The sequence below is a fragment of the Microcaecilia unicolor genome, chromosome 4 (genome assembly GCF_901765095.1).
Source record: "Microcaecilia unicolor chromosome 4, aMicUni1.1, whole genome shotgun sequence".
Lineage (NCBI taxonomy): Eukaryota > Metazoa > Chordata > Amphibia > Gymnophiona > Siphonopidae > Microcaecilia > Microcaecilia unicolor.
Window position 1 is genome coordinate 167,111,906 of NC_044034.1, and position 25,956 is coordinate 167,137,861.

General features: G+C 45.1%; 1 protein-coding gene across 1 annotated transcript in view; it reads right to left on the reverse strand.

Annotated features, from left to right (window-relative positions):
• LRP4 (LDL receptor related protein 4) overlaps positions 1-25,956 on the reverse strand; it is a 203,670-nt gene that overhangs the window by 68,504 nt on the left and 109,210 nt on the right. Inside the window, exons 11-18 of the mRNA XM_030200877.1 lie at positions 22,577-22,702; positions 21,974-22,204; positions 20,556-20,712; positions 15,978-16,195; positions 12,119-12,295; positions 10,977-11,099; positions 8,598-8,806; positions 8,375-8,456 (exon numbers count right to left, since the gene is read on the reverse strand). Of these exons, the coding sequence (XP_030056737.1) occupies positions 8,375-8,456; positions 8,598-8,806; positions 10,977-11,099; positions 12,119-12,295; positions 15,978-16,195; positions 20,556-20,712; positions 21,974-22,204; positions 22,577-22,702 (1,323 nt within the window). The remainder of the gene's footprint in view (positions 1-8,374; positions 8,457-8,597; positions 8,807-10,976; positions 11,100-12,118; positions 12,296-15,977; positions 16,196-20,555; positions 20,713-21,973; positions 22,205-22,576; positions 22,703-25,956) is intronic.

Consider the following 25,956-nt stretch of genomic DNA (forward strand, 5'->3'; position numbering starts at 1 on the left):
AGCACATCACAAATTAAATCCGGAAAATCACATTGTGGAAAGTATATGAATTTATTTGCATTCTGCAGAGGGAAATAAGTATTTGATCCCCCACCAACCAGTAAGAGATCTGGCCCCTACAGACCAGGTAGATGCTCCAAATCAACTCGTTACCTGCATGACAGACAGCTGTCGGCAATGGTCACCTGTATGAAAGACACCTGTCCACAGACTCAGTGAATCAGTCAGACTCTAACCTCTACAAAATGGCCAAGAGCAAGGAGCTGTCTAAGGATGTCAGGGACAAGATCATACACCTGCACAAGGCTGGAATGGGCTACAAAACCATCAGTAAGACGCTGGGCGAGAAGGAGACAACTGTTGGTGCCATAGTAAGAAAATGGAAGAAGTACAAAATGACTGTCAATCGACAAAGATCTGGGGCTCCACGCAAAATCTCACCTCGTGGGGTATCCTTGATCATGAGGAAGGTTAGAAATCAGCCTACAACTACAAGGGGGGAACTTGTCAATGATCTCAAGGCAGCTGGGACCACTGTCACCACGAAAACCATTGGTAACACATTACGACATAACGGATTGCAATCCTGCAGTGCCCGCAAGGTCCCCCTGCTCCGGAAGGCACATGTGACGGCCCGTCTGAAGTTTGCCAGTGAACACCTGGATGATGCCGAGAGTGATTGGGAGAAGGTGCTGTGGTCAGATGAGACAAAAATTGAGCTCTTTGGCATGAACTCAACTCGCCGTGTTTGGAGGAAGAGAAATGCTGCCTATGACCCAAAGAACACCGTCCCCACTGTCAAGCATGGAGGTGGAAATGTTATGTTTTGGGGGTGTTTCTCTGCTAAGGGCACAGGACTACTTCACCGCATCAATGGGAGAATGGATGGGGCCATGTACCGTACAATTCTGAGTGACAACCTCCTTCCCTCCGCCAGGGCCTTAAAAATGGGTCGTGGCTGGGTCTTCCAGCACGACAATGACCCAAAACATACAGCCAAGGCAACAAAGGAGTGGCTCAGGAAGAAGCACATTAGGGTCATGGAGTGGCCTAGCCAGTCACCAGACCTTAATTCCATTGAAAACTTATGGAGGGAGCTGAAGCTGCGAGTTGCCAAGCGACAGCCCAGAACTCTTAATGATTTAGAGATGATCTGCAAAGAGGAGTGGACCAAAATTCCTCCTGACATGTGTGCAAACCTCATCATCAACTACAGAAGACGTCTGACCGCTGTGCTTGCCAACAAGGGTTTTGCCACCAAGTATTAGGTCTTGTTTGCCAGAGGGATTAAATACTTATTTCCCTCTGCAGAATGCAAATAAATTCATATACTTTCCACAATGTGATTTTCCGGATTTAATTTGTGATGTGCTATCTCTCACTGTTACCAATAACCTACCCTTCAATTATGGGCTGCTCATGTCTTTGTCAGTGGGCAAACTTACAAAATCAGCAAGGGAACAAATACTTATTTCCCCCACTGTAGACAAGCAGTAAGGATAAACTCAGAATAAACACAACAACCTTAAACAACTCACTAACCTAACACTAACCAGATGAGCAAACATATGTGGACCTCTCTCATCTCTAGACAACTCGTACAGAACAAGAGATATACAGGAAGACCCATGCAAGGATCTGGGTGAGCTGCAAGAGACTTCTGTAGTCAGCCCCTGAAACAGGCCAGCCACAAACTGAACTTTTAGAGAACCCAATGCCAAGCCTTTCTGAACACCTGCTTGGAGAACACTAGGATGTGTGTGCGATATGAACAGAGAAAGGAGAAAGTTCACGCTTACAACACCAGCCCTTGAATGTCCTCCACACTCTTCCATACGTCATGGATGTAGAGTGTTTCCAAGACTGATGCAAGGTAGCAATGACCAAATCAGAATAATATTTTTGTCTCAATCGAGCCCTTTCAATAGTCAAGCCATAAGACCAAAAGGGCAAGGATCCTTCATGGGCACCGGATCTTACTTCAGTATGCCGTGTACCTGCGGAAAACAGACAGAATCTCTGTTCAGCCGCTATGGCCTCTGCGGCCAATCCAGGGCTACAAGAATTATTTGATGCCGGTGCAATGTGATCCTTCTCAACACTTGGCCTACCATGGGTCAAGGAGTGAAGACATACAGTAGATGTCTCTCCAGCCAGGAGTGCAGTAAAGATCAATCCCCATCAAATCCGTTCCTTCCAATGGATGAAGAACTTGGGACACTTTGGCATTCCTTTTCATTGCCATCAAGTCCAGAAGTGGAGAACCCCATCGGTTCACTATCAGCTGAAAACCCTGGCTGGATAGCTATTCTCCCGGGTCCAAGGAGTGCCTGCTGAAAAAGCTCATTTCCATAATCCAAGACCCAGTGATGTGAGCTTCCGACAAGCAGAGAAGATTTTTCTCAACCCATCTCAAGAGGGAGGCTGCCTCCACTGGGCAGGTCCTGCTTTGCTTATTGAAATAAAGCCATCGCCATCACTATGTCGGAGAAAACTCGGTCCGGGGCCCCCACCAGAAAGGGAGTGAATCCCGTAAGGCACTCCTCATTATCGCTCCAAGTGATTTATCAACCACTGAGACTCCTGTTCCGTCCAGGTGCTCTGTGCCAGATCGAACTTGTAATGAGATCCCCAGCCCGACTTGCTGGCATCCATTGTCACCACCTCCCATTGTGTTATTGGAACAGGAGCTCTAATGGTCAAATTCCTGGATGACAACCACCACTGCATACTCTGGAAACCAGCGTCCAAGGAAGATGAGGGTCATGCTTCTGTGATATAGGAGACCACAGCTGAGAAAAGATTCTATAATGGCTGCATATGAGCCCTTGCCAATGGCGCTACTTCCATTGCTGCTGTCACTGACATCAGAATGTGGACACAGTCCCAGACCCAGAGCCTGACTTGACTGAGAAGATCAATCTGTTGAACCAGCTTTGACCTCCTGCACTCCGTAAGGAAGATCCTCTCCTTTGCTGTGTCAAATAGAATGCCCAGATACTCCAGCATCTGTAATGAAGTTAGTCTGCTCTTGTAGAAATTGATCACCCAACCCAACGACTGCAGAAGACGGAATAATGTGTCTGTCGCCACCACGCTGTCTGAATAGGATGATGCATGAAAGAGTCAGTTGTTGCGATAAAACTCTGATTCCCTGGTGCTAAAGGAAGAGCATGACCACCACTGTAATCTTGTTAAACATTCTTGGAGCCATGCGAGACCAAATGACAAAACCTTGAACTGGAATTGATGGCCCAGTAGAAACCTCTGATGCAGCAGCCATAGCAATATATGCAAATACTCCATAGCAATATATGCAAATACTCCTCCTTGAGATCGGAGGGCAGTGAGAAATTCTCCCCTTCAACCAAGGCTATGACTGCTCTTTGTGTCTTCATGCAAAAGCGGGACACTCAGAGGCAATGGTTTAAACCTTTGAGATCAAAGACCGGACGAAAAGTGTCTTCCTTCTTTGGGACAACAAAGCAGACGGAGTATCTGCCTTGTCACTGTTTGGTCTGGGGAATTGGAACAATGGCCCAGAGCACCAGCAAGGAATCTACGGTGGCCTGAACCTCAACCACCTTGGTTCCTTTTGGCAAGGAGACTGCAAGAAGAGAGGAGCAACCATAGTAACATAGTAGATGACGGCAGAAAAAGACTTGCACGGTCCATCCAGTCTGCCCAACAAGATAACTCATATGTGCTACTTTTTGTGTATACCCTACTTTGATTTGTACCTGTGCTCTTCAGGGTGCTTCAGGGCACAGACCGTATAAATCTGCCCAGCACTATCCCCGCCTCCCAACCACCGGCTCTGGCACAGACCGTATAAGTCTGCCCAGCACTATCCTCGCCTCTCAACCACCGGCTCTGGCACAGACCGTACAAGTCTGCCCAGCACTATCCCCGCCTCCCAACCACCAGTCCCGCTTCCCACCACCGGCTCTGGCACAGACCGTATAAGTCTGCCCAGCACTATCCCTGCCTCCCAACCACCAGCCCCGCCTCCCGATCTTGACCAGGCAAGAGAATATTCAGAACCTCTGGTCTGAAGTGATTTTGATCCACTCCTCCCAAAACTCCTTAAGATGTCCTTCCACCAGACAACCTCCACATCTTTGCAAAGTTCTGCAGGCATTAGGTGCTCCAGCTGACAGAGGAGGACTTCCAGTCCGCACAAAAGGAAGATTGGCGTGCCTGAAAGTGAGACTGCTGACTATATTGCTGATGACCAGGCCAGTAATGTCTGTCTCAAAATAGAGATTGAAAGCCCCTGAAGATGGACGACTAGAGGTTTTTGGCTAATCCTCTGGCAACTACTGTGGCTTAGTTTTCCTCAGTTCTTTCACCAAGTTACTGAGATCTTCACCAAATTGCCACTTGCTCTAAAAGGACAATTTAACTAGACATGACTTTGATGCTCCATCTGTTGCCCAATGCCGCAACCAGAGTTGCTGAAGTGCTGGGACAGCCAAAGATATGCTGCGGGCTGTAACCCATAACATATCATAAATAGCATCCACCAAGTAGGCCAACCCTGCTTCCAGTTGGACATTATGGCACTTGGAGCCCAAAGAGGCCACTTCAAAGGCTTGTTTCAGGAAGCCTTCTAGCTTCCTATCCCATAGGTCTTGTAGGGCAATTCCCCCTTCCACTGGCAAGGTGGTCTTCTTAGTCACCGCTGTAATCAGGGAGCCCACACTGGGAAGCTGCAATTTATCTTTCTCCTCCAGAACTAACAGGTAGAGGTGAGCCATGGCTCTTCGCACTCTCAGTCCCACATCCGGTGAGACCCATTCTGCTGTAATCAGGTCCTGAATATCTGGATGCATCGAGAAGGCCTTAGAAGGACCTCTAAGCCCCGCCCCCTCATGATTGACGAAGATGGAACTCCTGACACCAAAGCAGAAAGCTCCTCAATAGAAAGCACTGCCACTGCTTCAGAAATAAGAGTATTAAGCTCTTCTTTATGAAACAACCTCTGTACCTTTCTCTGCATCAAGCAGGTCTGAGTCAAACTTTAGTTGGACTTACCACTGCCAGCTCCCCCCCCCCCCCCCCCCGAAGCTCACAGTCTCCATAGATCTTACCCCAGATGAGAAAGGAACAAGACTTATCCTCTGTCCCATGCTCTCCAGTAAACCTCCTTCCTTCTCCTTTCAATTTTTTTTTTTAAGGTTGTTGTACTGAAAAAGGAGAGGAAACAGGGGAGAGATGAAGGGAGGGAAAAGTTCATTCACAGAGCACCATAGATATGACTCTGCAGAGACTTAAGCAACACACAAAGCTAAACTGGGGACCAGTTGACCAACTGGACCAGGAGCAAAGTACTCAGAACCACAGGCTGTAAAGTGCATCCATCCACCTGCAAGAGATAGAAAATACTGAGGAGCTGGACTGGATGCCAAGAGAAATATGTCTCAGCTCAGTTTTCAGTTCTCTATCTCCACCAGCTGGTTGATGGATACAACTATCCCACAGGTTCTGGAATAGTGGGAAGCTATGTAATGGAAAGGCCAACAGGCCATGACCATCCCAACCACCTGCAAGACCATCACCCTCTCTCCATTCCTAAGTGGATCACGAGTTCTACTGCAGACCTCATGGCTCATTCAGGAAACTGCAGAGTAGAGAGCTGCACAGGAACGAGGATGGCGGGATTCCCACGAGTACCACAGGGATCCCCTCCAGGTCTCCGGGGATCCCGCAGGAATCCCACAGGGATGGACCCAGGTCTTGCGGGGTCCCCGCAGAAATGCACAACAATCTGAGCTTTGCCTCTCCTCCCCGGAGCCACAGGGTGCCCTCCCGGCACATACCTCAAGCCACCCTGGTGGTCTAGTGGATTCTTCAGGGAAGGAAAGATTCCCAGTCTTTCCTGCCCGCTCCCGCTGACCCTCTTGCAGCCAAGACTTCTACTGAAGTCTTGTGAGGCTGCCGCTGGAAGTCTCAGCAGCTATTTTAAAGAAGATGTGTCAGCAAGAGGGTCAGCAGCAGCAGGCAGGAAAGAATGGGGATCTTTCCTGACCCGAAGAATCCACTAGACCACCAGGGTGGCTTGAGGTATGTGCTGGGAGGGCACCCAGGGCTGGAGGGGAGGTCTGGAATATGTGGTCGGGAGGGAGGAAGGGAGGGAGGGTAATGTAAAAAAACCAAGGCTATCTGTTTCCCCTTCCTCGTGCTGCTGGATCCCTGTGCACTCAAAACAAAGCAAGCAAACCTATGAGCTGCTGCACCCACGTTTTCATTCTTTGATGTTGGTGGAATTTTTATTTAACCTCACTTAGATTTTCTAACATGCCGTCTTGTGCATATGGATGTACACAGAGGAAGTATAATAACAGAATAACATTTTATAGGTAGAGTAGTAATTTGTTATAAATCGTAATCAGTGTGTCACTTGGAGGGGCTGGTTAAAGGGACATCCTAGTACTGTTAAAGGGCCTTCTAGTAAAGGGACATTAAAACAGACATCATGTTATGAAAATCAGGTGCTCAACATTCAGAGTTTCTATCCATCTGCCTATTTATTTACTTATTTATGGCATTTATATCCCACATTAAATATGAACGGTTGAAATCTGGGATAATTTAAAATCTTTTTTTTTCCTGTGCCTACATCAAAAGAAAAAAAGATGGTATGTGGGAACTTGCTTCTTTTGTTTTGTGAACAGTTGTATATTATCACTTGCCTTTTTTTTAAATGCCCAGTTGGGTATATATATGCTAATCTCAACTTTGTTAAATGTTTCAGACCTATCCATCTACTTGCTCCCATGATATAACTGAATTCTATCTCACTGTATTTTCAAATGTAAGCTACATTGAATCAGAATTTGATTGGGATAAGGTGTGATATAAATGTTAAAAAAAAAAAGTCCCTTATTTCTAATAATCTTTTTGCTATTGTTTTCAATAGCATTTGCTATTGTTTTGGGTGAACTAGTGTGGCGTCAATCTCTGCCTACTGGCTTCAGACCATATATTGGGCTAGATAGGCTTACCCTGTCTCCTGTTTTATCTAACCTCCTTGGTAAAAAGGGTGGAGGGAGTGTGGGTGGGTGCAGGGAAGAGGGAAAAAAGATTGGTAAGGGGAAGATACATGAAGGAGTGGGGAAGGGAAAAGTGGAAATAGAGCACATGGGACAGAAGGGGATGGAGAGGAGAGGGGGACATGCTGCTCATGGATATGTGTATCTTAATTTTGTATTTAGAGTACGGAAAAAAATTATTTATGTTACTTTTACTAGTATTTTTACAGCATATAGAATCTGGTTTTCTTGGGAGGGGGTCAAGGTGACTGCAGCATGGCAAAGGCAGGGCAGGCAGAGGGCTGGGATTGAGGAAATTGCTTGAGGCGGGGACGGGTTAGTTTTCCCACAGGGACAATGGGGACGGATTAGATTTCTGTCCCTGTGCAACTCTCTAGTGTGGGCACTCATTCAGAGGCCCTGTCCCTTTTTGGCTTTAGGGCAGAGGGCAGGGTCTGTGAGTATAAGGGGTCTCAGCTCTTAACCACCTGCTGTCATTGTTACTGGCACTGTTCTAGAACTTCAGGGACTGAAAAAAGTGAGGAGGTGAGGAGTGGGAGCCATACAATTGGGTGGGAGAGAAAAGAACCATGAGATACCAGTATGGAGTGCCAACAGAACCTGGAGCTAGAAGAGAGAGAAGGGGCACAAATGTCATAAGAATGATGCCAGCCCCAGCCCACACCCTGTGGCTTTGTGTACCCCTCTCTCCTTCACACAGTTTTACAATGGTCTCAGCCAGGGCCGTGCCAACACGGTAAGCGAGGTAAGCATGGCAGGAGGGCGCCATCCTCTTGGGGGCGCCCCACCACACCATGCTTACCTCGCCCTCTTCTCCCCAGATCCTTTTCCTTTTTTTTTTGTTTAAATTTATCTCTGTCCGGCAGCAGCGTAGCGTTAGTGAGAGGGAGGCGGCGCGCCCCCGCCCCGACGTGTCAGTCTTCCCTTCGCTCAGTTCCGCCTTCTTCTGACATCAGAAATGATGTCAGAAGAATGCGGAACACTGAGCGAAGGGAAGACTGTCTGACACGTCGGGGCGGGGGAGCGCTGCCTCCTTCTCACTAACGCTACACTGCCGCCGGACAGAGGTAAATTTAAACAAAAAAAAAAAGGAAAATGATCTGGGGAGAAGAGGGCGGGTAGTGTAGCGATCGTTTTTTTTTGGGGGGGGGGCGCCGGAGAGGGGGGGGCACCAACTGCAGGGGGGCGCCGGAGACCCTAGGCACGGCCCTGGTCTCAGCAGTCCCATTCCCTCAGTATAACACTCCCAGCCCATTTTGACACAAGGACAAAAGTTATGCTAAGTATTGAGTGATTATACTACAGTTATAGTACACTACCTGCATCAGTCCAGTATAATTTGTTAGTGACCCAGTCAATAGCCAGCCCAGCTGGACTCTCCAAACTTGTATCTACCACAACCTGAAAAAGTGCAAACAGAAAAGTCAGAGAAACCCCTTACCTGTATCGCTCTATTTTCTACTCCCATTAGATCTATCAATCCACCATCAGAAGGATGCAGAGAGACATCAAATTCCCAGACACTGAGATACTTGAACATACCTCCTGTCCACTCCCATCCCACTTTGCTCTGTTAATGGAGTTGGTGCTGACATCTGTCCAGTACACAAAGTCATCCTTGGCATTCCAGTCCAGTGCCACGGCACTGCGCACATTGGACACAGGAATGACTTTATCAGATAGATCCTCTGTGTCGAAGCTGATCCGACGGATGTCCGTCCTTCGAGCAAAAAGCAGGAACTTGTCAAGACCTGATCAAAGGTCGAAAGGCTCCTTTTAATTCTTCTAAAGTTCAACAACAAAGTTACAGATACAGACAATTTATCAATAGCAACAAGGTAAGGTAGATAGGGTCAGGAAGGTCCTTGAAGAGGACAAGGTCATCCAGACAGTAAGTCTTCTGTCCCCATCTCATGGTGCTCCCCTCTGCCTTAGTATTGGCTCCCAACCCAAAGGATATGGAAATATTTCCTACTTGATATCAAGCTATCAGCTAAAAATGAATATTGCCCAGACTGAAAAAATGAATCTCACAGTTAAGGCCCACAGAACTTTCCTTCTGCCCAGTCCAAAATCAGATGAAGGGCCACACCAGATGTTGATAGAGACATATCCTTACTGGATATTCTGTAATACTGAGGAGTTCTTACAGGGTGGCCTAATGGTTAGAATAGTGGGGTAAAAACTAGGGAAAAATTGAAGAAAACTTTTGCAATGAGGAGCAAACGCTAGTGACTCTGCATCTTTATTTTTTTCAATGGACTGAATGTTGGATTCTCTATAATACTGTTTCATGCATTACTGGTTGCACAAAATTCTGCAGCATGCATTATCACAGGGTAATTTATTATGTGAACATTTCTCTTAATTTAGCTTCCTTGCATTGATTATCAATTATTTGCTGGATCAGATTATTTCATTATTGTATAAAGCTCTGATTAACGGAGCTCTTGGATGTAATTCTGCTTCCTTGAAATATACTACTATACTGCCCTCCCCCCACCCCAGATGTTAAGATCAGAAAGACAATATTTGTTAAACATTCCATTCTTCTGCCATGTTCATTTGGATGACGCTTGTGCATCTTCTCAGTGGTCGGACCTATATTGTAGAACTTCTTACTGATAGATCTGAGGTGTATTGAGAACACCATGACATTTACAAAAAGGCTGAAGACATATCTATTTCAACAGGTCTATGGAGATCTAATTTGATTACAGATACAATTTTTTTGTTATATTTATCAGGAAAGTATGATTGATCATTTTACTTAGGTTATTTGTTGCTTTTGTTTTTTTAAATGTTTTTATATGGGTTTTTTAAATGATTTGTTGTGTATTTTGATTGTAACTCCCTTATCTCCCTGTTTACTACGCCACGCTAGTGTCTGCCATGTGCTAATGGGTTGTGTTGGCACTGCCGCATGGCTTAGTAAACAGGGAGGTTAGATTTTTTAGATAATGTGGGCTATAAATATGAATGAATGAATGAATGAATGAATGAATAAGCCAGTGTTGATAAGTGTTGTATGTGATCTGGATTGTAATGTTCTCTGTTATGAATTAATTTACCCTGGCTCTTCTACAGATGAATATTGTAATTCTTTTGTGATAAACTATGGGGTCCTTTTACTATGCTGCAGTAAGCATTAATGCATGCTTACCATAGCTTAAAATGCACTATCACGGGGCGTGCTCAGGCATCCTGCTGTAGTTTTGGGATTTTCGCATGCTACCCTGCGCTGGGGGTGTGTCTGAGGCTGAAAACAGGCATGTTCTGTGCTAATCGTTTAGCGCAGCTACATCGCCACATGCTAACTGATTAGAATGCAGTTAGCACGTGAGCGCTTACCACTTACAAGATAAGGTGGCAGTAAGGGCTCACATGCTAATGGGGATATTAGAACATTGCCATTAATAGGAAAAATGGGGCCATTTTACGGCCGCACTAAAAGTGGCCTCAGCGTGTGGGAAAGACCTACGCTGGGGATAGCACAGGACAATTTTTAGCGCAGCTTGGTAAAAAGGCCCCTTTCACTCTCTTCCAAATCTCCCTTGTTTGTAAACCGTCTTGCCATTTATAATAAAGGTGGCCTAACTAGTAAATAAATCTAGATGTAAATCCCACTGCTGCTCTTTGTGATCTTGAGCAAGTCACTTAACCCTCCATTGCCTCAAGTACCTCGTGAGTTCTCTGGAGACAGGAAAACATCTACTGTACCTTAATCTACCACTGCAGAACCATAAGCTAAATGTTAACTCTCTGTTGCCCCCTTCAAGTGGAAAAGGAGGCATGCTTTTTCTTCAGCAATGAAAACTACCTATCCACAGGCGACAGTAGATGCTGTACAGCAATACACAACAATGAGTTCATATGACGCCCACCCACCCAGGAAGGATAGAAATGCATTCTGGCACTTACTTTCGGCACACGTGTAGCTGCTGATATTGCGGAAACCCGTGGGGCAGGCGCAAGTATAGTTCTTGGCACTTGGAAGGCATAGGTGTGAGCAGCCTCCATTGTCCCTGCCACAGCGATTTCTCCCTGCTCAAATAGCAAAAGCAAAGACCACAACATATAAGATGGGAAGATAAAGACGTGAGGAGGAATATCAACCTCTACTAATGATTGGTAAAATTCATTTCTCAAAAAGACACAGCTCATATCCATCTGCTCTTTTTTCCCCTCCAGGAAATCTGATAATTTTGAGAGACTTTGAAATAGATCTCCCTGGAAAGACAGGTCTATCAAGTCCAGCAACTTCCGGTTACCACTGGCAACCTGCAAAGCCTACCAACTGGGTATCAGACTGCCAGGTATGCAGACAGCTGGTATAACAAAGGGTTAGAGAAGCAACATGTAATTTCTTCACGCAACGTGTAATTAAACTCTGGAATTCTTTGCCAGAGAATGTACTAAAAGCAGTTAGCTTAGCGGGATTTAAAAAAGGTTTGGATAGCTTCCTAAACGAAAAGTCCATAAGCTGTTATTGAGATGGACTTGGGGAATATCCACTGCTTATTTCTAGGATAAGCAGCATAACATAACATGTATTGTACTGTTTTGGGATCTTGCCAGGTACTTGTAACCTGGATTGGTCACTGTTAGAAACAGGATGCTGGGCTTGATGAACTTTGGTCTGTCCCAGTATGGCAATATTATGTATTTATGTACTTACATACAAGATGAAAACTAGGAACACCAGGTTCAAATCCCACTAATGCTCCTTGTGATCTCAAGCAGATCACTTAATCCTCCACTGCCTCTGGGGATAGTGAAATACCTACAGTACTAGACTGCAACTCATCTTGAACCATTACTGAAAAGACAATAACTAAATTCAAATCTCTCTTCCCCAAGGTATACAGAGAAAGTTGTTCTTTACTTCATGGAGGTAAAGATGCCAGCCAGATACACAGCAAGTTGGTTAGTAGGCTGAATAATCAAGAACTAGAACAGCTGAATTTGGTTCTGGGAGGGAATAAAAGCAGGCCTTTATTCCGAGAGAGCCTGAACTTGAAATGTGTCCATTTGTAAGTGCTGCTGTCCCTCTCTGGACTCACCTGCTGGCTGGCGCTGTGGGTGCAAGGTATGAATATCCATGGGGAAGTGCAGTTTGTTACGGATTATCTCTTGGTTCTTGCCAGTGAATTTGTTGGCACTGTTAATACTCTTTGTGTGCCAATCTGTCCAATACAGGCTATCTTCAAATACAGTAATGGCAAAAGGATGAGGAAGGCCTTTAGGGACAGGACAAAAGCCACATGTAAGAGATTGCATTTTTCTTTTCCAGCAATAAACCAGACCATACCATTTCTCTATCCCACCTTCGTCCAAGTTTACCAGGGGTAAGTACAGAACTGCCAAGATCCAGGAAGGAGATTTTGGGCCAGTCCTGGATTTCTTGCATCTCCATCATGATTTATGATAGGACCTGTGGCACTGATTTCAATGGGTAGAATCAGGATCTACAAATACCACATGCTTTGGGATGTGAGTTCAAAACCAGGACTGGCCAAAAAGTCTCCTTACTGGAACTGGGTAACTTGACAGCTTTGCAAGTAGATGTTACCAGTGGCGTAGCCATTCAAGGTGCATGTGTTGTGTACGCACCCCCTGTCAGACTGTCAGTTGCTTACTATTAATTGTGCTCTGAATTTCCCTCCTGCCCTCTGTGCATGGTGCAGCATCTCTCCCTTCCCTTCCTCACAAAACTCTCACAATTCCCTCCCTCCCCCCACCCCCATCCCTGTCCCTTAAAATCACCTCTAATCTTCACTCAGGCAGTGCCAGTGGCAGCGGCACTCACAGGCTGCCTTTCGGCCTACACCAGGGCTTTCTCTCCGAACTGTCCCGCCCCTTCTGATGCAACTTCCTCTTTTCTGAAAGGGGAGACAGTTAAGAGAGAAAGCCTCAGTGAGGGCGCAGGCTGCCTGGATGAAAACTGGGGAGGGGGAATAGATGTTACTTGACATACTGGTGCATAGCTGGGAAGCAAGCACAAAAAATGTATCGTGTTTCCTACCTTGAGTGACAGAGTAAAAATGGAGATGAGAAAGGAAAACCCAAAGAGAAGGGGCGATTCCTTCAAAATAATAATGGGCGCCACAGGTGAAAGGATGTAGGGAACTTATTGGCATGACCAGTTTTACATGTGCTGCCAAAATAATACTGATGGAGGTGGCAACTCTGAGTTTCCCTTCAACACACGTAGGCCCACAGGTACAATGCACTTGCAGCCTGCCAATTTTTAAAGGGAAACTCCAAAGAGTTTCCCTTTTTAAAAACACACTGGCTGGCAGTTACAAAATGAAATCCAAGCTCGTAACTCAGCCAGCTGGGCACAGTCTCATCCCCAATCCCACTTCTTTTTCGTGCGATATGCCTGTGACCAGTTTTAAAGGGCTTCCTCTGTAGGGTAACAGATGTTAACCTATGAAAAATCCTTTTAAAAACTGCCCTCAAGTGACTAAAATATGTACACAGCAGTGAAGATAACAGCTCAGTACCCTCACTTATTGCCCTATCCTTTATCCTCACCTCTTTATTCCCCTACCCTTAATTGTTCTGTCTGTCTCATGTCTTATCTAAATTATAAGCTCTTTGAGCAGGGATTGTCTTTTTTCGTGTATGGTGTTCAGTTATGCATGCCTTGTAGCACTATAGAAATGATAAGTAGTAGTAGTAGTAGTAGCATAACAAGAATAATTCCAGGATCCTGGTGCTGGTCCTTGTTGTCTCTGGCAGACTGTTTCTGGCCTGGTAACAAGACATAGCCTAGTTTGCTGTTCTAGCTGCTGTTTCCCTCAGGATTAAATTGAGTTTTTCCTGGTCATTCTTTTGAAAACCACATCCAAAAGAATTTGGAACAGTTCTTGCTGCTTACTGAGACCCTCCTATCTCCAGTCATCTCTGCTCCTACCCTTATCACTGTCCCATATCTGTCCTGGACGTCCTTGAATTCTGTCATCCTCTCTTCTGGGAGGCTATTCCAGGTCATAATTCAGTATTTCCACATATTTTCAAAGTTTGTTTTCTTCCAGCCCCTTGTCCTTGAGCTTTTTATGGAATGTGTTATCTGTGTCTTCTTTACTGAAACCTGCTAGAATATTTCAATGTTTCTATCTTATCCTGTCTTCTCCCTCCTTTCTTCTAGAGAAAGTGAAATTGAAAGTTCCTTAAGGCTTTCTGTAGAAAGTTGGTATTGCAGTACCTGTACTATTTTTGTACCCGTCCTCTACACTGCTTCCATCCTCTCAAAGATGTAGCCTAACAACTGAACACAGACCTATTTGTTGAACTCACAACTGCCTGAAAAATACTGGTTTAAATGCAGGAATACCTTATAAAATATCGCCCTATGCGGGTCTTTTACTAAGCCACGGTAGAAATCAGCTGGCAGCAAAAGATGAGATGCCCACATGAATATAATGGGCGTCTCGGCATTTATTGCCAGCTGAGTTCTAAAGCGAGCTAAAAACATTACCGCAACTTAATAAAAGACCCCCTATGTGTCCCATCTGGTACGCACCATTCAAATTATAGCAATAATAACAGGTGACTATGAGAGGGATTCAATAATTTTTCAAGATAAACTGGTAAATGGGACAGGGACCTCAAAATAATCATGTCTGATCACCTAAAGGTTGAATCAGTGCAAAAAAAAAAAAAGGAAGAAAGCTAGCAGTACATTTGGGTGCATGCTGAAATCATTTTGGGGTTGATATTCAAAGGGGTATAACAAGGCAGGAGAGGCACCTACCTGGTTAAACCCCACTGAGCTAGCTGGTCGCTGATATTCCGTGGCACTTAACTGGTTAGTGCCACTGAAAAATCACAGAAAACTGGCCATTCCATAACCAGCTAGGTTAAGGGTGGACCGGGGAGGAATTAGGGCGGACATAAACTTAGCTGGTTAGCAGCAATATTCAGTCCACTAACTGGCTAAGTAAGTGCATAAAGTTATTTTTATTTGTAACTTGATATACTGCCTTAACTGTCAGGCTGAGCAAAGCGGTTTACACTACTTAAAAAAAACATTAAAAAGTAGCAGAAAAGCACTTAGACAGGAAATATATTACATACATTGATACGTGAAACATTAAAAGCACAATTATACCAAATAACATCAGTACAGTTTATTCTTTACTCTATAATCTTTCTCCCAGGCATAAGATGCCCAATTGCTAGTATAAGCCTGTTGAAATAATCACGCTTTCAACAAGGATTTAAATTTCTTTTTGCTAAGTTCACCACGTAAAAGCAGAGGTGGAGAGTTCCAAAGATACAGAACCACAAAGAAAAAAAGCAATCTGACGAGTAGATTCCAGTTAAGCCAAGAATGGTCCTGGCAGGCCCATACAGTGATTATTTATAGCCTGCAGGACCCGTACAGATAAATGGGGGATTGTTAGTGACGAAAAGTAATATGGTGCACCTTGACGGAAAGCCTTAAAGGGCTGAATATCGGCTGGTGCCCAGTTAATGTCCATGTTGGCGGACATACTCAGATATTCAATGCCAGGAGCCACACATGACCTGAAACTGAATATACAGGGTTGTGTCAGCCTATGCCTGGAAGTGGCTTATCAGCTGCTCACTGCTGCAAGCTGAATATCAACTCTTTTATTTCTATTTTATTGTAAACTGCTTTGATATGCAGAAAGAAATAAACAATAAAGAACAAATGATATTTGTTTATCTAAAAGGACCACAAATGAGAAAGCTTAAGAGAATTCTTTATAGACTTTGCTGCAGATAACCACATAACTGAGGCAATTTGTCATCTGAGCTCAATTATTCCGACTCTACCATAGAACATGAGACATTTTCTTAGTTCCTCCTGCCCCTCCTTTCTCCATATCACCACACATCCTGTGTGATTACCATGCCTCTCTATGTTCCTGGTATTGTCATACTGACCTTGGCTGATAACAGCTCTCCGGTTCTTGCCATCCAGGTCTGCCCTCTCTATGACATGATGCTTCGCATCCACCCAGTACATTCTGTGTCCAGCATAATCAATGGTCAGCCCATTGGGCCAGAAGAGATGGGTGTCAGCAATAATGCGTCGGTTAGAGCCATCCATGTTGGCATATTCAATGCGAGGTTGGTTACCCCAATCTGTCCAGTAGATGGTGCTAAAAAGAAATATTACGAGTACCTGGTGATATTTCTGCAACAAAAGGACAAGCTCATGACCCCTACACAAGCACTATTGACTTTTTTTTTTAATTAATTTTTATTGTCACCGATACAAACTGCGGTCACACTCTGCCATATCCATAATATGATGAAAATTACATACAATAGATTCATATAAACAACAAATACAAACCAAGTGATCTAACAAACATAATCGGTGTCCCCCGCCATGCACCAGCTTTTTCCAAGTACCCCGGTCACCCACTCATCTCATCCATCCCCTTCCGTTCCACACCAACTCACATCATCCATATTACACACACTCTCCTCCCCCCTTATCCCCTTACTCATACCCGTTATCCCCCCCCCCCCCCCCCCCCCCCCCCGACCTTAACCGCTGTAAACAGTCTGCCCACACCTTCGAATAGTGTTTGTTAGCCAGTTTTAGTGACTTGGCATAAAGTTGGCTCTCATATTTGCCAACCTCTCTCATCCGTGTTCTCCACGCATCAATTGGTATGCTGTAAGGGTAAGATGTTTTTTTTAACTAACAGTAAGGTCAGGTATATAAATCTCCTGTGTGGCTGCAAAAGCCCCTGAGCCAACAAGAGATTCTGGTCCCCTAGAAGTAAAGTTGCATAATCCCATTCGATCTGTTTTTGAGTGACCTGCTGGATTACCCGAAAGGCCTCATTCCATATTAAGAGATTTGGGCACTCCAGAAAAGAGTGAATAAAGGTTCCCCTGTCCCTCTGGCATCTAACACACTGTGCATCTCCCCACAAACCCATCACTGCCCCTTTAGCTTTACTGACATAGGCGCGATGTAAAATCTTAAATTGTGTTTCCTGTAAATCCGCTACTTTAATCATTGCATATAGGGTGGCAAAGAGCCTACTGAACCCTTGAACTGTGTATGTCGTACCCAATTCAGTGTTCCAGTATCCCACCAGTCTCTCCATACCCCCGTCTGGCAAATGCATTTGTAGGATCTTATACCAGGTAGAAAGGCTGTTTGCTTTGTATGGCAGCTTTTGCAGAATCTTATCTAGCTTTCCCCACATCCACCGTTCTCCATGTGTCCCCCTCAAAGTAGAATAGTAATGTCGCACTTGAATATATTGCAACATGTTGTTATTAGGGACATCCCATCTGTCCTTTATCTGATCAAAGGTTTCCATAGTATCCCCTCCTTGAACTAAGAGATGGCCCAAAATCCTACACCTGTTTTGTTTCCACTGAGTGAATACCGAATACCCCACATCCGCCGGGAAATCCGCATTACCCACCATACCCATAAAGGGGGACGCGTCTGGTGATCTCTGTTGTTTCTCCCTCCACCATACCCATGCCCTTCTCATGGGTCTTAGAAAACTCAGCCTACCCCCTATCTGGGAATTAGTACTAGCCCTCATATGTATTAAGTTTATGAAAGACCAAGGTCGGCACCAATCCTCCAGCCCTCCACTGGGCAAGAACCAATAATGGTCCGCCAGCCCTTCAAAGATGAAGCGCATAAGTGCTGCAACATTGTACATCTGAAGGTCAGGCAATCCCAGGCCCCTCGCTCCCCTGTTGTGAGATAACCTTTGATGTCCAATTCGTGCCCCCTTTCCCTTCCAAATAAAGGAGCAGATGATGGAGCGAAACAGACGCTCCTCCCTCCGCAGAATCCATATAGGTGCCACCTGTATGGGGTAAAGGATTTTAGGTAACAGGACCATTTTCACTAAGGCTATTCTCCCCATCAAGAAGAGCGGCAGGTCCTTCCACCGTGCACACAGCTGCCTGATTTTTTCCACAGGTTCCATTATGTTCTTCTTATAAAAAAGTCTAGTACTAAGAAAAATACCTAAGTATCGCATTGCACCCTTGGCATATGGAATAGGCAATCCTTCTACTCCCGGATCTTCCCTGTGTCCCGATAACAATAACACCTCTGATTTAGAGCGGTTTACCCGCAGTCCTGACAGATCCCCAAATACATTCACTATGGCCAATGCTCTCGGCAAATCCCGGGGAGCATGTGCCACATATAATAATATGTCATCAGTGAACAAATTAAGTTTAAACTCCTTGTAGCCCACCCGCAGTCCTCGAATCTCTCTGCTGCTTCTTAGTTTTATAGCCAGCAGTTCTATTGCCCACAGGAAGAGGAGCGGCAAAAGGGACATCCCTGTCGGGTACCCCTATGTAGTGAGAAGCTCTCTGTGAGTTTTCCATTGACCAACAGCCTAGCCGTTGGCGACGTTTAGAGGGCCTTAATCTAAGCTATATATGTTCCTTGGATACCAAACCGCTCTAATGTCCAGAATAGGTATTGCCATGAAATGCTATCAAAAGCTTTTTCCATGTCCAATCCTACAATGGCTTCCCGCCCCCCATTCTCTTTGTGTTCCTGTATTGCCAACATGGCTCTCATGATGTTCATAGATGTGTAGCGCCCCTGGACGAATCCCACCTGGTCCTCATGTACTAGAGTCGGGATTACCGCATTTAGCCGCTTAGCCATTATGGCTGCCAATAGTTTAATATCTTGATTTAATAGCGATATGAGTCTGTACGATCCCACCTGTGTGACATCTTTGCCCGGTTTGGGCAGCAATATCACATGTGCCGCATTACGCTGAATTGCCAGCCCCAATGCCACCAGCCCATTAAACCATGCTCTCAAAGGCTCCACCACCAGGTCCGCCAAAATACGATAATACTCGGGGCCGAACCCATCAGGGCCTGGAGCCTTAGTCAGCTTCAAAGATTTAATGCCCTGTTTGATCTCCTGGCCTAAAATGGGGGCGTTCAGGATGTGCAGCTGTTCCTCTGTGGGTTGTGGGAGGTGTACTGTTTGAAAAAACTGCTCACACGCCTCTAACTTAAACTCCTGACTTTTGTAGAGAGAGCTATAAAAGTTTACAAACTGATGCATCACCTGGGTCTCGTCTGTGTGTACCTTCCCCGCCGGATCCTTAATATTAGTGATAACTTGCCATTTGCGGGGTGGCCTAACCAGATTAGCTAGCAATTTCCCAGCTTTGTTACCCCATTTATGCAGTTTAAAGCACTGGAAATAGATATCCCTTTCCGCTCTCTGGGCCAAAATGTCATCAATTTGTTTACGAACTTGCATCATCTTAGTTTTGCAAGCTGCGGTCATATCCCTCATATGTGTTCTCCTCAACTGATGGTATTCTTTTGACAATTGCAAGAGGGCCGCCTCCCTTTTCTTCCTCTGCCCTGCTGTGTATGTTATAGTATCACCTCTTAGCACTGCCTTTAAGGCTTCCCAATAAGTGCCTGCATCCACCCCCCGACCTCTGATTATGCGTTTGATATTCTAGCCATTTATTTCTCAAAAACTCATGGAATTCCCAGTTATTGTACATTGATGGTGAAAACCTCCACACCCGCTCTCTAGGGTCTGCCACAAAGGCAGTCTATTGACTTATTTATTTATTTTATTTAAAAGATGTATAATCAGCTTCTATCTACAATTCTAGGTGGGGTACAGTTGAACATACATGATAATGAAGTACAAATAAACCAAAACATGAGAAAAGGGGAAAAAAAAACCTAAAATATTTAAACAACAAAAATATAGCCTTCTTCACTGTTTGCACACCTGCTCAATTTAAATACCATTGAAAGCTTGCTGGAAAAAAAAAAAAAGATCTTTACCTGTTTTTTTTTTAGGGGTTTTTTTTTTTTTTTTTAAAGATTCAGCACTCTTGATAGATCTGATATGGGCTGGTAATATGCTCTCTTTTACTTCTCGTAAGTTGCAGAGCTATTGCAAGACAGGACCACTTTAAGGGATTCAAGGCAAAAGCAAGAGATGACTAGTCCCAGGGTTCGTACCTCTCCAAGGGATTAAGGGCTAAAGAAAAAGTTGACTTTGTCAAGGGTTGTTACTTCCCCATGGAATGTAGGGTTATGATAATACAGTGGTTCCCAAACCTGGTCCTGGAGGCACCCCAGCCAGTCAGGTTATCAGGATATCCACAATGAATATTCATGAGATAGATTTGCATGCACTGCCTTCACTACATGCAAATCTCTCTCATGAATATTCATTGTGGATAGCCTGAAAACCTGACTGGCAAAGGTGCTTCCAGGACCAGGTTTAGGAACCACTGTGATCACTCATGATCTTCATCTCTTCCCCCTCCTTCCAAGTTTTCTTACATTACCCATGAAATGAACCACGGCCTCTGTTTCCCAAAGTTCTATTATGGCACCCATGGAATACAGTGCTATAGTAAGAGATAACCCCTTGAGGATTCTTACTTTTCTGTGGAGTATAAGACAATAATACAGTATGACCTACGATGCCTCCTCCCACCCTCCAAAGTCACATACCCTTCCATGGGATGCAGAGCTATAGCTCGAGGTTTCTCAAGATTCTGCCACAGCAACACCTTTCTGTGAGTCCCATCCACATTAGCAACTTCAATTCGGGATGTCCCTGAGTCTGTCCAGAATAGCTTGTCATGAATCCAATCAACAGCTAGACCACCTACAGTAACAGGAGTTAAAAAGGTCCAGGTAAGAGACAAACACACTCGAGAGAGAGTGAGAGAGAGGGAGGGGGGGGAGAGAGGGAAGGGGGGAGAGAGGGAGGGGGGGAGATGACAAACACATTCACGTATCTCAAAATATAACTAATGCACAAGAGGCAAGCCTTCTTCAACAGAACTGAAATATAGAACAAGAGATCATGACATTCAGCTGAAAGCAGGGAAGCTCAGGAGTACTACAAGAGGATGGGAAATAAACTAACTGGTCTTGTGGACTGTGATAAAGTCACCTCCAGGATAGTTGGGTTAAGGCAGCTTCAGTCTGTACTACAAGTCCCAGAAGGCATTGCAGGCAAGGAGCCAGGGGGTGGGATGGAAAACCCGGACTGGACTCCTAGCTGCAAGAAGGGAGGACATGGGTGTAAGCTAATAGGAGGTGTAGATTGGCTGCCACTAGGGGGAAAGAGCGCTAGGAAACCCTATGTGCAGGAGCTCCTCATTAGGCTCATGCTCAACTCAGCTGGTATGGGTGTGTAGAGAAGCTAATGAGTAGAGAATGATTGGTTGTGAAGGCAGAAGCCAGGGATTGATTAGGCAGGTGGGAAGGAGTCTCAGGAGGGCAGCAGTGGAGAGCACCAGGAGAGAGAAGCAGTGGCAGGCTGAAAACCCTTGGGCAGGGAGGTCCCTAAAGTACTGAAGCAGGCTGAGATTCCTTGGGTGAGAGGAAGTTCCAAAAGTATTGAATTCACTGTGAAGCTGATGCAGGGGAAAACCCTTGGGTAGAAGGAGTCCCTAAAGTATTGAACTCTCCTGAAGGTAAAGAGGATAGAAGGTAGAAAATGCTGCTTGGCGACTAAACTGTGATGATGAACAGAAAGAACTGTTTGTCTGGGGAACTGAATTACTGTTTATTGTGCCCTGGATAAAGAGCCCTGGATAAAGAGCCTGTAAGCCTGTATTGAATCCTGGTATGTGCTATGCTGCTGTTGGAACTGTGTACTAGAAACCTGCATGGAATAAAAGTCCTTAAGATTGAAGTTACTGGTGGACATCTATTTCTTCATTGTGCCGGGAGCCTGTGGCTGGAGGAGATTGTTCTATCCTTGGCTGCACCTAGGGGCACCTGGTTACAGGACATCATTTTCTATCACATTCTATGTTCCTATGTTTCCTTGAGTCATGATCTCTCCCCAGTCCTGTATGTGACAACAGATACAATTTCCTTATTCTGAAGGGAGAAAGGGGAAAGCGTTCTCATACCTGGACTCTCTAGTCCTGTTGAGACCACCTCCTCCACATTGCTACCATTCAGGTTAGCACGCATGATGCGGTCAAGAGTGACATCAGACCAGAACACCAATTCCCTATTATGGTGGAAATCCAAAGCGATCGCATTCTCTAGGTTATTCAACAGGAGAGTGTACTCAGAGCGGTGAGGCAGAACCTGACGGATATCAATCCGATTGGCAAAAAGTAGCACAGGTTCTGGACCTAGAAGACAGACATTAAACATATCCAGGAAGTCAGTGTCTGTGAGGCACAGAAGCTACATAACACTTGCAGCAGTTCAGTCAGATAGGAAAGGAAAATTCTGGAACATAACCAGGAAATCAGTGTTCAGGAGATACAGAACCTACATCAGAACACAGCTTGACAGAATGCATGCACAGGTTCAGTGCAACAAAGAGAAACAACTGTGGAACATACCAAGTGATTCAATGCCCAAAAGGGGTTAAAACCATAGACCATACCCAGGGATTCAGTGCCTGCAAGGAGAGGACACCACAGCATCCTGGGCACTTTCTCCCATGCCTTCATACTTGCCATTCTGTGCTCTCACCCCAGTCCCATGCTGTTTCTTACCCAAGGCTTTACAGCTGCGCTTGTCTGGACGAAGCTCATACCCTTGCACACACCAGCACTGGAATCCACCCTCTGTGTTGGTGCAGCCCTGGCTACAGTAACCATCTTCTGCACACTCATTCACATCTGGATAGAAATAAAAGTCTGAGGTGTTACGTTATCATGGAGACCAACATCTGACATAGAAGAGAAACAGCAGTAAAACTCTCATGTTACTGTTAATGTCCAGGACTCAGAATGGAACTCAAGCCCCTTCAAAGTGTTAATATTTCTTTTTATTGTGTATCTGATTTTATTTACTTTGCATTCATTTTATTTATAGTATATTTTACTATTCCTGCTTTTGCTCACAATGATGTACAACGCATAAAATTAGAAATTTCAAAACAATTTCCCAACCTTCGCAACTCACCCCACAATTTCCTCCAACTGTGTACATCCCACCAATCCATCAAACCTCACCACAAACGTTTACTGTAAAAACTTTTAATAAGTGTTCACTAATACATATCAGGTGATCATGCTTAAAGATCTGACAGTTCTGGGTTGAATTTTATTGTAGAAATGATAGGGATAAAAGCAGTGGTGTGCTGGTAAATGTTTAACAACAGGCTCTCTCCCTGGTCCACCTCTGCGCCCCCCCCCCCCCCCGGTCCACCTCTGCGCCCCCCCCAAATTGCAGAGCTGGCTATAGCTGGGGAGTGAGCCTGGGGGGGGGGGGGGGGAGGAGCGAGCATTACTCCAGGAAAAAAAATTAAAATGATCCCAGGTTCCAATCTATTTCATGTTTAAAGTGGGATAAAATGCCATAAATATGTAAATAAATATAAACTTTTAATGTTGAGCACCTGATTCTCAAAGTGGACATATTCCAAACACTATAATGAAAATAAAATGATTTTTTTCTACCTTTGTTGTCTGGTGACTTTGTTTTTCTGATCATGCTGGCCCAGTATCCGATTCTGCTGCTATCTGTCCTCTTAACTCCGTTTCCAGGGCTTCCTTTCCATTTATTTCTTTACTTTCTGCCTTTCTTCTTCATTTCTTGCCCTACATCCGTAAGTAAAAGCTGGGTCCTCCACAGACTTGACTGTCCAGTGGATCCAGCTTCTGCCTATTTTCTTCATCCAGTTTTTCTCCTCTCTTCCTTTTCCCTCATCTCATCTCCTTACTCACTCTTCCCTCCCCTCTATCCATGTCCAGCATTTCTTCTCTCTCCCTTCCCTCTCCTCCATCCATGTCCAGCAACCCTCCTCTCCCCCCTGCCATCCCCTCCATCCACCCATGTCCAGCAACCCTCTTCTTCCCCCTGCCCTCCCCTCCATCCACTCATGTTAACCATCTCCTTCCAGCCTCCCCCCCAGCAGCCCATGTCAACCATCTCCCTTCTAGCCCCTCCTCTACTCAACTCCAGATATTTCCTGCCTTCTTCCAGCCCCCCCCCCCCCGATTCCCGCTCCCCAGGTTGTCCATCATCTCCTGTCTGCCCTCAGCTCCCCGATAGCCCTCATTTCCTTCCTGTCACCACCCTGCCTTTAAATATTGTATTTTTCCTCAAGTCGCAGCGCCGGCATTGAAAGCAGCAGGCTCGGCTCCAGCCTTCCCTCGCATGGTTCCGCCCTCTTCTGATGTATTTCCTGTTTCTGCGAGGGCAGAACCATGCGAGGGAAGGCTGGAGCCGAGCCTGCTGCTTTCAATGCCGGCGCCGCGACTCGAGGAAAAATACAATATTTAAAGGCAGGGCAGCAGCAGGAAGGAAACAAGGGCTATCGGGGAGCTGAGGGCAGACAGGAGATGATGGACGACCTGCGGAGCGGGGGAGCCTGCAGCTCGCGGGGTGGGGGGAGGAGAGGCAAGCCGGCTCGCAACAACCGGCTCGCAAGATGCCAATAAATTTAACAACCGGCTCTTGCGAGCCGGTGCGAGCCGGCTCCAGCACACCACTGGATAAAAGTACCAAAACAATCACAAAATATTTGTTACATCACAAAATTTCTGAATACCAATAGTAAGACAGAGAAGTTGATTATGTATTTTAATGCTGATAACACATGTGTATATTATATTTGTACTTGGCTACTGAAACAGTTTGTGGGGAGGCTGCCAGTTTGATTAACTTGAAAATTTCAGAGGATTCAGAACATAGCAGCCAAGTTTTTATTGTACCATCCTAAGTGAGTGAGATTGACATTGTTGCTTTGTCTGCTCCGCTGCCTTACCATTTGGGCACAGGTCCAGGTTAAAATCATGGGTGATGTTTAAGGTTCTGAGGGAAAAGGAGCCTTCTTATTTATGTAATTGAATGGTATGTACCAAGATGTGCACTGAGATCTAGACAGGGGCCAAGCTGTGTTTGCCCACAGCACAGGAGGTGAGTAGGGGTGTCATAACACCTCAGTCTCTCAACGGTTGGCCCCTTCCACTGGAATTCCTTACTCAAGGCTCTGCAGCTTTAAGTAAATTATTTTGCATTCAGCCTAGCTATTTCCATCAGAATAAAAAAGCGGGATTCAGAGAGGTAAGCTAGCAATGTTTCCTGTGTTCTGCTGTTATATGTTGTATTATGCTAGTATGGTCTGGTTTTAGATAGCTTTATGTTATTTTGCTTTTATATTTGTCTGTCCTTTTATGTATCATTGTAATGATTTATTGTGAGCCATTTCAGACATCTCTGTTAGATGACTGAGTGGAATATAAGGATAAATTAGGTCTTATCTGATCATTGTCTTTCCATTAGTCCTTCCCACTATTCCAGAATCAATGGGATAGTTGTGTCTATCAACCAGCAGATGAAGATAGAGAACTGAAAAGTGAGCTGAACATATCTCTCTTGGCATCCAGTCCAGCTCCTCAGTATTTACATAGACAAGCAGTAAGGATAATGCTCAGAATAAACACAACAATCTTAACTTGCTAACCTAACACTAACCAGACCAGCAAACATGTGAGGACCTCTCGCATCTCTGGAAAACTTGTAGAGAACAAGAGATAGGAGTAAGAAAGCAGCAAAGCAGATGGTCCACTACATCCAACGTGCAAAACTTAAAAGAGAAACAGACCTTATGAAGAACAAGCTGTCTTTACTAATACATAAAAGCTCCCAGGAATTCAAATACAGTTGCCTGACATGGCCATGTTTTGCCAAAATCCAGCTGTGTCAGGGGCAGAATAACCAGCTGGTGTAAAATCTCAAACTTCACAGCAACTGGTCAAAATGTTCATTTTACCAGTTGATGAAGGTTGGATTTTAGAGCCAGCTGGTACCCCCTGGACCTTTTTGCACCAGATTCGAATCCACGAGGCATTCTGCACTCTTTTTTTTCCTAGCACTATCCTTGTGGAATGATCTCCTGATTTGCTTTGTGCAGAGGTTTATTATA